We start from the raw sequence: 13,439 nt of genomic DNA, 5'->3' as shown, positions 1-13,439 counted from the left end.
TAATGACTCAATAAGCCCCCAAAATAAATGCCACAGATAAATATTCTGTTTATAACCCGTTGTGCTCGCCACTGAAATAAAGTGTTCAGAGTGAACTAATTGTACACCGATGTTTATTTCTTCAGGTTAAGCGAGATGATGAGCACAAGATGGTAAAGTCTAAGGATGTGAAAGAAGAAGAAGTGACCAGAGTGCCTATTGCATTCGCCATGGTTCAACTCATGAAGTCTCTGCCAAAGGATGTCATGGAAGCAAACTTGCCAGGGTATATTTTTTTCTACCCATTATTACTCATTTTCTTAACGATGACCTATTATGCTTTCGTATATTTTTTTAACTTTCTTTAGTGTGTAATGTTGCTGTTTGAGCTTGAAAAATATCTTCAAAGTTACATAGCACAAAGTCAATCCAAAGAAAGTTATTCTCTATATCAGTAAACACTGTTTCTGAACTCGCTGAAATGCCTCGATTGTAGTCTTGAGTATTCCTCATTTAAATTATTCCAGGCCTGGTTGAGTTGCATTTAGTAGTATGTTGAAACTCACAGTTATGGTAAGGGACGTGACATTTCCCAAACACACTCGAAGCAGCTTGACCAACCACAACACACTGGTTCAGCTGACCAGTCAGAGCACATTTTGCTTTTCGGAAGGAGGGGCTTCATAGAGACAGGAACTAAATAGAGTGATAATGACAGACTGGGAAGAGAGGTGCTGCAACAATGTCAAATATAAAATATTCTTAGTAGACCCCAAAAACAAAATCAAGACTTAAAAGAGAAAGACTTAATATGTCCTCTTTAATGCAAGTGTCTGTTTGAGTGTGAAAGTGATGGATTAGTGGTTGTTGCAAATATTCCAAGTTTTCTTTAGTTTTAAGTGATCATCAGTCCAAAAAAATGTGATAAATGATGGAGTTTGGTGTTTATTTATGCAGCATTCTTCTGAAAGTGTGCGTCCACCTGAGGAGCCGTTTCCAGGAGATCCGTGATGTCGCTCGCAACACTTTGATGAAGATCATAGAGACACTTGGGCATCAATACCTTCATTATCTGCTCAATGAGATGCAAGCGGTCTTAGTGAAGGGGTATCAGGTAAAATACTGTCTTTTATTAGCAATCTGATTACAAATGTGATCTTTGTATACATGTTGAATATACTCAAGTGTACTTATTTTAATAATTTTCTAAAAGGTTTACAGACATATAAAATATATTGTCGCTGTCGGGTGGAAACCCTGTATCTCCAAAAATGCTAATTTTCATAAAATGGAAAACACGATTTTAAATTAAGCTGTGCTGTCAAAGTTGCAAAGTAGCAAACAAGCAGAGACGGTCAAAAAAATGCTTTAAAGGTGCCCTAGATTCAAAAATTGAATTTACCTCGGCATAGTTAAATAACAAGAGTTCAGTACATGGAAAAGACATACAGTGAGTCTCAAACCACATTGTTTCCTCCTTCTTATATAAATCTCATTTGTTTAAACGAGCTCCAAAGAACAGGCGAATCTCAACATAACACCGACTGTTACGTATCAGTCTGTTGTACTGTTAAATGAGGTTAAAGTTACCATCGTTTCTTACTGTATTCACGGAGACAAGAGCCGTCGCTTTAAACACTTGCAGTCTGTATAATGCATAAACACAACTTCATTCTTTATAAATCTCTCCAACAGTGTAGCATTAGCCATTAGCCACGGAGGACAGCCTCAAATTCACTCAGAATAAAACGTTAACATCCAAATAAATACTTTACTCACATAATTCGAAGCATGCATACAGCATGCATGACGAACATCTTGTAAAGATCGATTTGAGGGTTATATTAGCTGTGTGAACTTTGTAAATGCGCTGTAATATAGTCAACAGCTGGTGTGGCAGGGAGCACGCGATTTAAGGGGACGGCGCCGAGTGTAAATCAGTGTATTTCTAATTATGCCCCAAAATAGGCAGTTAAAAAAATTTATTTAAAAAAATCTATGGGGTATTTTGAGCTGAAACTTCAGACACATTCAGGAGACACCTTAGACTTATATTACATCTTGTGAAAAAGCATTCTTGGGCACCTTTAAAACTTTATGCTAGATAAAATTAATATTTGAAAGCTTCAAATTTCAAAAAGAAATGATAAAACATAATTCCTTAATTACCATACTTATGGCAAAGAATTTCGACCTGCAAAACATATCAAAATGAATATAAATTTAGATATTGATGTTCATCATAGAAGAGTTGTAAGTCATTGACTGTATACATTGTAATTTAATTGTTTTGTTGTTTTTTTTAAATAATTGAATAGACCTCAGAATGAGCGTCAAGTCACTGACCTATGTATAATTTCTCCCAACAGGTCCATGTTTTGACATTCACAGTGTACCAATTGCTTACTGTCCTAAAACCATCTTTGGCCGCCGGGGATCTTGACCCATGCATGGACATGCTCATCACGGTAAATGCCGCCATCAATATTACATTATCAATCATAATTTTAAATCAATTGTACAATTTTTATCGACTAACTCTCTTCCCAGATCTTTAACAACGAGCTGTTTGGAGCCGTAGCCGAGGAGAAGGACGTCAAAGGAATAGTTTCCAAGGTGATGGAGGCCCGTCACAGCAAAAGCTCCGACTCGTACGAGCTGCTCGGCCAGTTCTGCAGTCAGGAGCGCGTCATCCACCTCATCCTGCCACTCAAAGAGGTAAATGACCAGTGAGCTGCATCTCAACAACAGCTTAATGATTTCTCAAGAGACTGATCTGGTCTTCATCTTCCTCTCAGGTGCTTGAGAACACGAATAGTTTGAAGGTGTCAAGGCGAGTGCATGTTGTGCTTAAGAGGATTGTGATGGGACTTATGCTCAATCAGAGCATGAGCCCTCAGTCCATCCTACTGCTCTGCCACGGGCTCATCAGTCAGAGTCTCCCGCTCATTACCAGCAAGAACAAGTACGTCACACACACACACACACACACACACTCAGAAAGGCATTAGCACTGGTTCAATCAGATCTAATTTAAATAATTTCACATCCTATATTTACCCAGAGAGAAGCCTCTTCCACCTCCAGACCCTCGCCTGCCTCCGCCAAGCTGTTTACTGCTGCCCGCCACTCCTAAGAGAGTAGGGGTGAAAGCTGCCATTAGTAGCAAAACAAACATGCACATCCTGGTGGAAACGGGTCTCAGTGTAAGAAAATATGCTTTGGTTTTTGAATGTTTGTGGCTAAGTTTAAATCCCAAAAAGAAATGACTTAAAATCATGCTTTATGACTGTTTACGTGTACGTCAGTGGCTCGAGTCCCACTTCATATGCACTCACGGTCTTGTGGATGTACAGTGGCCACCAAGACCTTACAGTGTCCCATTGGTCATTTTAGGTTTCAGAAGGGTGCTCGTGACTGTTTAGGGTGCCATTTGGGACAGGGCCAAACTGAATGAAACCAAGTGTCTGCTAAATGGCAAGCAACCAATTTAGACTTTTTTAAATTTATTTTTGGAGTCGGTATGGTTGTATTATGATTTTGAAAGTCTCTTGGTGAATGCTCACAAAGTCTGCATTTATTTGATCAAAAAATACAGTAAAAATAGTAATATTGTGAAATAATATTACTAGTTAAAATAACTGATTTTGATTTTAGTATTATTTTAATATGTAATTTATTCCTGTGATTCAAAGCTGAATTTTCAGCATCATTACTCCGATCTTCAGTGTCACATGATCCTTCAGAAATCATTTTAATATGCTGATTTGCTGATCAAGAACCATTTCTTATTATTATCATTGTTGAAAACAGACAGTTGGTGCTGCTTTTATTTTCCGTTATACGTTTTTTTTTAGGATTCTTTGATGAATAGGCTGTTCAAAAGAACATCATTTATTTCAAATGGAAAACTTTTATACATTATAAATGTATTTACTACCACTTTTGATCAGTTTAATGTGTCCTTGCTGAATATAAATTTCTTTCAAACAGGAAAAAACTGATTTGAACACAAAATTTCACAAATAATCACTTATATTTTGTTGCAGTATTGCTTTAAACCCCAAAATGTCTCTTACACAGTTGCTTCACTGTAGTCTGAAGACTTCAAAGATCAACTCATCTTGCCCATCAGTAAGGGAGATGTTGGATCCTTTTGTCTCTCTCCTCCTGGACTGTCTTAACTCCATGCATGTGAAGGTCTGTCCTACTTAATATGTTTGATTTATGTATTGTGCATGATCACAACAGTTTTTCCTGCACCGCTGTTCCTTTATACACCCGTTATTGCATGAATACAGCTAAAACTTGCATGTTCTGTGCACATCAGGTGATTACCGAGGCTCTGCAGGCCTTCATCTGGATCTTGAAGTTTCCTCTGCCAGCGGTGGAACAGAATTACGACCAGCTGACCAAGCAGCTCTTTGTCCTGCTGAAGGAGTACGCCAAAGCTGGTGCCGCCCATGGCATGAACTTCCTCCTGGTTCAGAACTGCTTTAAGGTGCGAAAGACCCTCACCGCTTTCACATTATTACGTCCTCATTTTAAATGCCAAACGTGAATCATCCAGCAAGAAATGTTCTGTTTTATAGGCCATAACTGTTTTGGTTAAGAGTGTGAGGAAACAAATAACAGAAACGCAGCTGCAAGTGCTTCTGGGATATGCTGAGGAGGACATTTATGATAACTCTCGGCGAGCCACAGCGTTCGGCCTCCTGAGGGTAAGTTAAACCTACTCATCTACTCCTGGTGAGTTTCCTATGGTCATGGAAAACCTGGAAATAAAAGGAAATTGTGGAAAAGACATTTCTACAGCGAATTTATACTTTTTACTAGTTATTCTCATGGTTATTGTTAACTAAACCTTAAAAAAATGTCATTGCTTGAAATAAACATTAACTGAAATAAAATTACCGGTTCTGGGTTTGCTTTTCTTGCAGGCGATTCTTTCCAGAAAACTGGTGGTGCCGGAGATGGAGGATGTTATGAAAAAAGTGGCCAAGTTTGCCATCGACGGGTCAAACGAACAGGTTCGCATGCGCTGCAGACAGGTCAGTCAGGATATTGCCATCATCATCCAGGCTTATTCTGGTCCTGCTTGTCGTAACTATCATCTGACTGATATCTGTCCTGTGACTGCAGATCTACCTGAAGTATCTGATGGACTATCCACTGGGGAAGAAACTGAGGAAACATTTTGACTTCATTGTTGCTCAGCTTACGTGCGTTTTTAGCATCTGATTAATAAGACGGATGTCAATTGTTTCCTTCATGTGAGGCAAATAAGTTTTTTTTCTTTCTTATTCTCAGTTATGAATATGACACTGGGAGACAGTCTGCGCTTGAGTTGATGGCTTACATTTTCAAGAATTTTCCTCAGGTACAGTAACAAAAACAGTCGAAGCGTCCGAGAGAGGGTGGGAAATGGTCATGCAATGCTAATATTAAAGTTTTTATTGAAAGAAACGTGTTATTTTAGTATCATCAAAATACTATTAAAATTTTTATTAATATTTTGAATTTAAATTACTTTTTAATTTTATTTATACTTCATTTTCATTTTAGTATTATATTAGTAATTTAGTTGTGTTTATGCCAAATGTTTAAATATGTCTATTTTTAAAAATATGTCTGTATTTATTTATTTATGTTCATCAAGTTAAACTAAATTGAAATGATTTTGCCTTGGCAACTAGATAAAAAAAAAAAAAAATCTGGATTTTCTATAGTTTATTTCAGGGAACAAATTTTATTTTTAGTGAACTATAATAACCATGAACATTACATTATAAACATTAATCATTCCTGATCTTATTGTTCATTGTGCAGAGCATATATATATATATATATATATATATATATATATATATATATATATATATATATATATATATATATATATATTAGTTAACCCTAAACCCAAAATCTTGCTCCATGATTATGTAAAAACCTGTTTGATAAATTAAGTCTACCTTTTTTCCTCATTGAATATCCTGTTTGAAATGCTTCTTAAACTGGCAACAAAATTATTTTCTGCTTGATGTTTATGAAATTGTAGGATTAATCTTTTCTTTGTTCACAGGATATCTTGCACGAGCACTGCGGTTTGTTCTTTGTGCCTCTGTCATTGACCATGTTGAACGATGATTCTGCATCCTGTAAGAAAATGGCGGCTCTGGCCATCAAGTCTCTGCTGAAAGAGTTGAATTTGCAGGATCAAAATTCCATGTTTAACCTGGTTAACAGCTGGCTTACAGGCGAGAAGGTGAGTAGGAAAACAATACGTTGAAAATTACACTTCTGGTTTTAGTTTTAACAGTTTGCGTGTTTGTGCTTTGGCAGACGACTATGCGGAGGCTGGGAGCTCAGGTTTGTGGGCTGTTTGTGGAAGTTCAAGGGGAAAAGTTCAGCCAGAGACTGAGTGTCCTGATTCCTCTCATCGAGAAAGAGATCCACACTTCCAACTTCGAGGATGTGAGTGCAGAGTTTTATATTATGGTCTTCTTTTACATGATTTAGAGTCTGACAATATCAATGGTATGATTGATCAGATTGAGGAAGAGGAGGATGAGAAGGCTGCTGACAGGCTGCTGTTCTGTTACCTCACGCTCATCGTCAAACTCATCAAAGAATGCAGCTTTTTGGAGCTCCACAAACCTGCAGACCTGCTCAACAACATCTGGGGTATGAACACATACAGAATGTCAGTGTTTACACTTTCCCTGCTAATGATTTATTTTTAAAATTAATTTCCTCAATGGTGGGGGAAGCGCTGTGTCTTTAATAAATGACAGAAAATCTTGTCAGTGGCGGGGAAAGAGTTTATAAACGTGCTTATGAACCTGAGATATTGTCATCCATGCATCATGAATTCTCTCTCTCTCTCTCTCTCTCTCTCTCTCTCCAGGTCATATTTATTCCCATCTGCGTTACCCTCATTCGTGGGTGTGGCTGACCGCCTCTCAGATCTTTGGTTTGCTGTTTGCTGCTCATAAACCCGAGGATCTGTTGGCCTTACGGAGTTCTCAGGGGAAAAATACCACACACCCTATAGCCACCGTTTTTCTCACAGATGACCTGTATCAGAAGGCAAGAGTCCCGAGAACATGCACTTAAAACCCTTATTTCACAAAAACAGACTTTAATTAAAGAATTTCTCCTTTTTAATTTCTAAACTGTTAGATGAGAGAGCTGGTCCTGTCCTTCTGTTACCAACTGCAGTCCAAGTTCTTGGATATTTCTGCTGGGGAGCAGGTAGGAAATAATGAAATTTGTTTGTTGTTGTGTTTTAATTATATTAAATAAAATTATGTCATTTAATTCAAATATGATTATTTTTGTTGTTGTTATTCTTATTATCAGGGTTTTTATAGATATTAAATTAAAATTAACATGTAAAATATAAATATTTTTATATAAAATACAAAAATGTAAAAAATTAAAGCTAATTCAAAATATTGATAAAAGTAAGATTGAACCTTGTTATTGAACCTTAATTTTAAGGTTTGGGCTGTATTTTATGAATTTAATTTGTTTTTTAGACTTTATATGGTGTTTTCAATTTTTGTTAATGAAATATCTAACTTTGAACTTAAATTTTTTTAAAAAACTATAGTGTGTAGTTTATATATTAACTGTATAAAATGTAAATGTAACTCCTTTAATATGTTAATATTTTCATGTTAAATCTTGTGAGGAAAAAAAACATGCGGATGCTTAAAAAATCAGAAACGTTTTTGAACTGCGTAGTTGGGATTATCTGGCTTTGGATTGGCTGGCAGTGTTTTGGAGGGAGGGTGTGTGATTGAAGTTACAAAAACTACTGTTCAAAGCATTTGTAATGGTGATCTGATGCCGCTGTTGTGTGTTCCTTGATCAGGTGGTGAAGAACTTGATTTACGCAGCCAAGGTGATCTATCTCATCTCGCCAGAGTCCGATACAGTGAATCCAACTGAAGAACAGGAGGAGGTAGAGGGTGCAGAGGAAGAAACGACGGATAAAACGGAGGGGAATGAAGAGGAAGATAAGGAGCAGAAGGACAAGCCAGCGTCTCTCCTCTGGGTGATGAAGAAGCTTTCATTACTGGCCAAAAGAGAAGCAGCAGACACACCTAAAGTGCCTTTGAAGGTGGGTTTTAAATCTGTCTGTTTAGACTTGACATCTCCGAAAGATACAGATGGATCGCTGGCTGATGAATGTCCTCTGGTTTGAGTGTGTTTTGCTGATTAAACACGTTTCTCTGTCACCTTTTCTTTTTGTAGAGAACTTGCGTTTTTAAGTTCTTAGGAGCCATGGCTGTGGATCTCGGAAAAGACCGGCTTGGACCGTATCTGACCACTATCATTGCTCCTCTCTACAGAGAGCTGGACAGCACATATGCAGACCAAGGTCAGTCCACACAGTCAACAGACACATAAAACCTACATTTGTTTTAAGAAACTGCTCAAAACACATCTCTTTAGTAAAGCTTTTTAATATTTAACTATTATTGTATCATATTTTATGTATTTTGCTTTCACTGAGAGTATTAGAAAGCCACATTACAAATAAAATTTATTATTATGGTAGCATTTTAAGCACTTATTAAACTTTGTTAATATTAGTTTGTTCATGTTAGTTCACAGCTTTGGATTTGAAAAATGTATTAGTAAATATTGAAATTACCATTGACTAAGATTAATAAAGGCTGTAGAAATATTGTTTGTTAGTTCATGTTAATTTAGTTAATATTGTAAAGTGTTAGCATTATTATTATTGCATGGAAAGAACGAGTTGTTATAAAAATCTGATGAATGTTTGCATAGAAATGTAAATGAAAAACTAAAAGGAAACATTACCTGAAATAAAATAATAATTGGGACTTGAAACAAATATATTTCCATTTTTGTAAAAAAAATAAAAAATAAAAAAAAAATTTATAACTTGATGCATATATCTCAGTATAACATGTATTGATTAAACTTTTAAAACATTTTAAATTCCATCAAAAATGCTGATATTTGTGCAAGTAGATATTTCACTGAATTAGAATTTCAAAACTGTGATGCTTAGAGTTTCTCCATCAAGCAGTGACTATATGGCTGAAACTGCCTTCTAATGAATTGTTTTGGCTTGTTTCAGACCCCACACTGAAGAACCTGGCTCAGGAATTAATCGAGCTGTTGAAGAAGCTGGTCGGTCTGGAGCGATTCTCACTGGCTTTTGTCGCAGTGCAGAAAGAAGCCACCCAGAGACGAGCTTCACGCAAGAAAGTCAAGGCCGTGCAGGTAAGAGCCATTGAGAACTTCCAAAGGCTTGATTTATACTTCTGTGTCAAGTGTACGCTGTAGATGGTTTGCTCCACGCGTAGCCTACGACGTAGCCTGACGTGCACCTCTTCAAAAATGTAACAACGCGTCAATTCTTCTCTGATTGGTCTGCTAGAACCCCTCTCTCAGGTAAAAAATACTGGTGCGGCGCAATAGAAGAGTGAGCATTTACAACTTTCATAGGAATGAAAAACACTCTGTTTCAGGGGACACATACAGTCATACTGCAACAAAAGTCGTTACCTATTTGCCGCTTTTCTGCCGTTTCTATTTGTAAGCTTCTCTGACAACATGCATGAAAAGCTGCTTCGGCTTTTGCTTTGATCCTCAACGTGACCGCGGACACTGCCTACAAGTGGTCTGCATGCACGTCGACGCGAACAACGACGCAGAAGTATAAATGAAAACAGACGCCTAGCCTACGGTGCAGAGGCTCCGGCATAGGTCCGACGCAGAAGTATAAATCAGCCTTAAGTCCTCCCAGAACATTTGTGTTCGTCTTGAACTTGGTGTAATTTAAAGCGATCGTTCACCCAAAAATGAAAATTCTGTCATCATTTACTCACCCTCAAGTTGCTTCAGACCTGTATGAATTTCTTTGTTCTGCTAAACACAAAGGGAGATTTTTGGAAGATTGTCAGTAACCAAGCAGATCTCGCCCTCCACTGACTACCATAGTAGGAAAAATAAATACTATAGTCTTCCAAATATCTTCCTTTGTGTTCATCAGAACAAAGAAATTCATACAGGTTTGGAACAACTTGAGGCTGAGTAAATGATGACAGTTTTCATTTTTGGGTGAACTATCACTTTAAATATTTCGTTCTCAAATATTTAGACACAACTAGTAAGTAAAGGCCCATTCACACTAAGGACAATAACAATAATAATTTAGTTTTAAAATCATTCAAAAATAAAATAAAATAGCAGAGTCCACACCACAACTATAAGATATCACTGGAATCACTTCCAGAATGTTTTTTTTCCCTTTTCAAGCTGATGAATGATAAAAACATCCAACAGCCAATCAGAACCCACCCTCCTTTAAACTGGCAGTGTGGTTACAGCAAATAGAACATTATTGTGTGTTGGTATGGACATTAATATAGTTATCATTCTTGGTGTGAAAGGGCCTTAAACCATTTGTTTATTTCAAGGTTTCACATTTTTATAACAGAAGTGAAAGTTAAATAGTGACTATATTCAGTTTCTTAAACCATGCATTTTATCCCTTGACAGGCTGTTGTAAATCCTGACATTGCTGCCAGAAAGAAGATAAAGAAGCAGCTAAAGAAAAACGAGGCCAAAAAGAGGAAAATCGAGTTTGTGCGTACAGGACATAAATCAAAGAAACATAAAAGGAGCTCGCTGAAGGACTTGGCCATGATCAGTTGATCCATTTTTCTGCTAGTTAATGTTTTTTTGCAATTTAATACAGTACATCCAAGACCACAAGGGACAGTACCTGAACTCTTTTCAGTGGTAAGAGGACTGATAGTTTATATCAATATATGGATTTGTGCAAAGTTTTTAAATAAAGAAAACTTGCAAAAACAGCTATTTCTTTTGATGTTATGCATGATGCAATATGTGTTGACTGCATATTTATTTCACAGCCACAACGCAGGAGTGTGCTCCCCTGTACACGTGCAAATATAAATATGCCATTACAAATCCAAAGCATACAAATGACAGTTGGTCTTAAATATCTACCCACGTAATATTAAAAATCAACACATAAACCAGCTGCAATGATTATTCTGAATCAGGCCTAAATTTAAAAGGCAAACCTCTTTGAAATTACAAACGTAGTGGATACAAGTTCACCAAAAACAATAAGCAAAAGGGGGAAAACATTTGAAGAGTTCAGTCCGTTCGACGCTGCTCAACTCACTTCAGTCTCTCTCTACTAGACGGGAGAGAGGATGGTCTTCACACAATAGGAAGAAACTGTCATTGGTCCAAGGGACACCCAATAAGAAGTCTCTGATTTTCCTATATACAAGATATTTTTGCGAGTGCATTTACTGCCGGCTCTTCAGTGACTCCACTAGCCTGAAATATGAAAGTACAAGGTGTGAACAATGCAAAGTATTTGTATTTAAATGTTAAAAAAGTAACTCAAACCTACCATTCCATTGCCTCATCCAGGCCTGTGCCTTTAGTAGCAGATGTCTTGAAGATCTGCCACTTCCTGTCTTTGAGTGCAGGTAAACCGAGTGCGTTAGCCACTTCAGTAGGAGTCATGGCCTGTTCCATGTCCTGCTTGTTTGCAAACACCACCAGGATGGCTTTCTTTAGCTCTTCCTCCTGAAAGACAAGAAAGATCACGTTCAAATGCACTGATGATAATAATAGAAAGAAATATTACGTAATGTGTCACATCTGACTAACCTCCAACATGGCCACCAGCTCAGATTTGGAGATCCCCATCCGGTCGCGGTCACTGCTGTCCACCACGTAAATCACTGCATCTGTGTTGGAGTAGTAACACCGCCAGTACGGCCTGTGGAGGAAGAACATCACATCTTCAGCTTGGTTTCTTTCTTAATAAATATAATAAAGTAAAAGATATAAAAACTTCTTGCCTGATACTTGTCTGTCCACCGAGGTCCCATACTTGAAACTTCAAGTTCTTGTATGTCACAGTCTCCACATTAAAACCAATTGCTGCGAGTTTAAAAAATATGCAAATTAGTTCACAGTACATCACGTGTGTAAAGTTGTGTATATAAAGCTGTCATAAACACATACTAGGAATTGTGGTGACCACTTCTCCCACTTGAAGTCTGTACAAAATTGTGGTTTTTCCAGCTCCATCCAGACCCAAAATGAGGATTCTCATCTCTCTGGTGCCAAACAGGCCAGAGAAGAGGCTGGAAAAGAACCCCCCTGTAGAAATATAACAATTGAAATATGGAAAATATGGAGGAGATTTTCCACATTCAATAACACCATTTGAAATCACGACCATCGTACTAAATCTCATATAGGATTTATACCCAACATCGTCGAATAAAACACATCATCATTATGAAAACAGTTTTATAATGAGCATTTCAGTAAGATATGAGTTTAGTAATCTGTAATGCTAACAAACAAACTAGCATCATCACCAGCGTGATGAACAAACGTCTCTTTGTAAGCACGTTAAAAAAACGGTAAATCACACTTTAAGATAGATGCTTAAGCTGTCTATAATATCCAACAAAATAAGTTTTAAATCAAGCAGACCTACCCATTTTTAGATGAAATACTTTATTTGCGCTGTCGCTCTGACGGCAGATCCGTGCAAACAAACACTTCCGTGCTCGAGCTACTGAATGACGTGTCACACAGACACGTGCACGAGCCTTTTTAGGGGTCGATTCACCGCGCGCACATTCGACACACATCTACACTGATCGAATCGGCTGTTGACGTTTAAAAATAATTAAACAGAAATATTAATTTATATACAATAAATAATGCGTTGTAACTATTTATTGAATTATATGTTCACTGTCCTCTCGAGTTTGCTTGGAAAACAGCGCCATCGTGTGTTAAACAATGGTAATACAAACCCGCTGAACAACAATCCACTGTTTTTCCAGCACTGTGAATAACGGCAGACCGCTTAAAAGAGCCAAACAAGTACTTCACTAAGTTTTCATCTGAACATTTTACACACTACAGCATACATAAATCAACGAAGGTCTTTTTGTTAACAGATTTTACTAATTAGACACTGGTTCATAGGTTCACAGAGATCATCGCCCCCTAGCGGTAAACCATTAAAGCAAAGAGCTTAGAACCCAAGAGGCGACACTTTGATGCTTTTTGAGTAACAGCCACTAGATGGCGCTCCGGTAGCGCGGCCGCCATTATGGGATGAAAATACTAACTGGACCATAGAATCCTTCACATCTTACGCACCCAATTTCACTGCCAAATCAGAAGCGCAATTGCAGTTTTTTTTTTTTTTTTTTTTTTAATTAAGTCACCAGTAAATTGTATGGCTTTTACAATTGTAAATGTTGTATCGTCTTATATATGTTTTATTTTACCAGTTGTGGAATCCAACCATTCATCCATCTGAGGTAACGTAATTAGCCTACTTTATATAATAAGTATATAAGTATTTCTATTTTTAAACAATTTTACACATTTAT

General features: G+C 37.2%; 2 protein-coding genes across 3 annotated transcripts in view; one reads left to right on the top strand and one right to left on the bottom strand.

Annotated features, from left to right (window-relative positions):
• utp20 (UTP20 small subunit processome component) overlaps positions 1-10,844 on the top strand; it is a 56,404-nt gene extending 45,560 nt beyond the window's left edge. For both annotated transcript variants that reach the window (XM_048156762.1, XM_048156761.1), the window contains 21 exons: positions 126-265; positions 937-1,093; positions 2,349-2,447; positions 2,530-2,697; positions 2,778-2,944; positions 3,044-3,185; positions 4,063-4,179; positions 4,310-4,480; positions 4,572-4,700; positions 4,920-5,030; positions 5,122-5,201; positions 5,290-5,359; positions 6,062-6,244; positions 6,322-6,453; positions 6,531-6,663; positions 6,887-7,068; positions 7,162-7,233; positions 7,859-8,107; positions 8,242-8,368; positions 9,101-9,246; positions 10,528-10,844. In XM_048156762.1, the coding sequence (XP_048012719.1) occupies positions 126-265; positions 937-1,093; positions 2,349-2,447; positions 2,530-2,697; positions 2,778-2,944; positions 3,044-3,185; positions 4,063-4,179; positions 4,310-4,480; positions 4,572-4,700; positions 4,920-5,030; positions 5,122-5,201; positions 5,290-5,359; positions 6,062-6,244; positions 6,322-6,453; positions 6,531-6,663; positions 6,887-7,068; positions 7,162-7,233; positions 7,859-8,107; positions 8,242-8,368; positions 9,101-9,246; positions 10,528-10,683 (2,931 nt within the window). In that variant the 3' untranslated portion in view covers positions 10,684-10,844. The remainder of the gene's footprint in view (positions 1-125; positions 266-936; positions 1,094-2,348; positions 2,448-2,529; positions 2,698-2,777; positions 2,945-3,043; positions 3,186-4,062; positions 4,180-4,309; positions 4,481-4,571; positions 4,701-4,919; positions 5,031-5,121; positions 5,202-5,289; positions 5,360-6,061; positions 6,245-6,321; positions 6,454-6,530; positions 6,664-6,886; positions 7,069-7,161; positions 7,234-7,858; positions 8,108-8,241; positions 8,369-9,100; positions 9,247-10,527) is intronic.
• A 4-nt stretch (positions 10,845-10,848) lies between these two features.
• arl1 (ADP-ribosylation factor-like 1) lies at positions 10,849-12,684 on the bottom strand. The gene is made up of 6 exons (XM_048156773.1): positions 12,527-12,684; positions 12,043-12,180; positions 11,877-11,958; positions 11,683-11,794; positions 11,420-11,598; positions 10,849-11,343 (listed from the first exon to the last, which is right to left on the bottom strand). Exons 1-6 carry the CDS (start codon positions 12,681-12,683, stop codon positions 11,313-11,315), a joined length of 699 nt encoding a protein of 232 aa, XP_048012730.1. The 5' UTR covers position 12,684; the 3' UTR covers positions 10,849-11,312.
• Positions 12,685-13,439: the final 755 nt, after the last annotated feature.

The sequence above is a fragment of the Megalobrama amblycephala genome, linkage group LG14 (assembly GCF_018812025.1).
Source record: "Megalobrama amblycephala isolate DHTTF-2021 linkage group LG14, ASM1881202v1, whole genome shotgun sequence".
Taxonomy (NCBI): domain Eukaryota; kingdom Metazoa; phylum Chordata; class Actinopteri; order Cypriniformes; family Xenocyprididae; genus Megalobrama; species Megalobrama amblycephala.
Note: the sequence above shows the minus strand (reverse complement) of the source record. Positions and strands in the feature narration are given on the sequence as shown.

Excerpts from the sequence above, each read along its gene's own strand:
- arl1 (XM_048156773.1), bottom strand. The coding sequence starts at position 12,683 with ATGTGTGTCGAATGTGCGCGCGGTGAATCGACCCCTAAAAAGGCTCGT. Across the intron at positions 11,795-11,876 it reads GGTGGACAGACAAGTATCAG|GCCGTACTGGCGGTGTTACT; the intron begins GCAAGAAGTTTT and ends CTTCCTCCACAG. Across the intron at positions 11,344-11,419 it reads CTGGATGAGGCAATGGAATG|GCTAGTGGAGTCACTGAAGA; the intron begins GTAGGTTTGAGT and ends TTCATATTTCAG.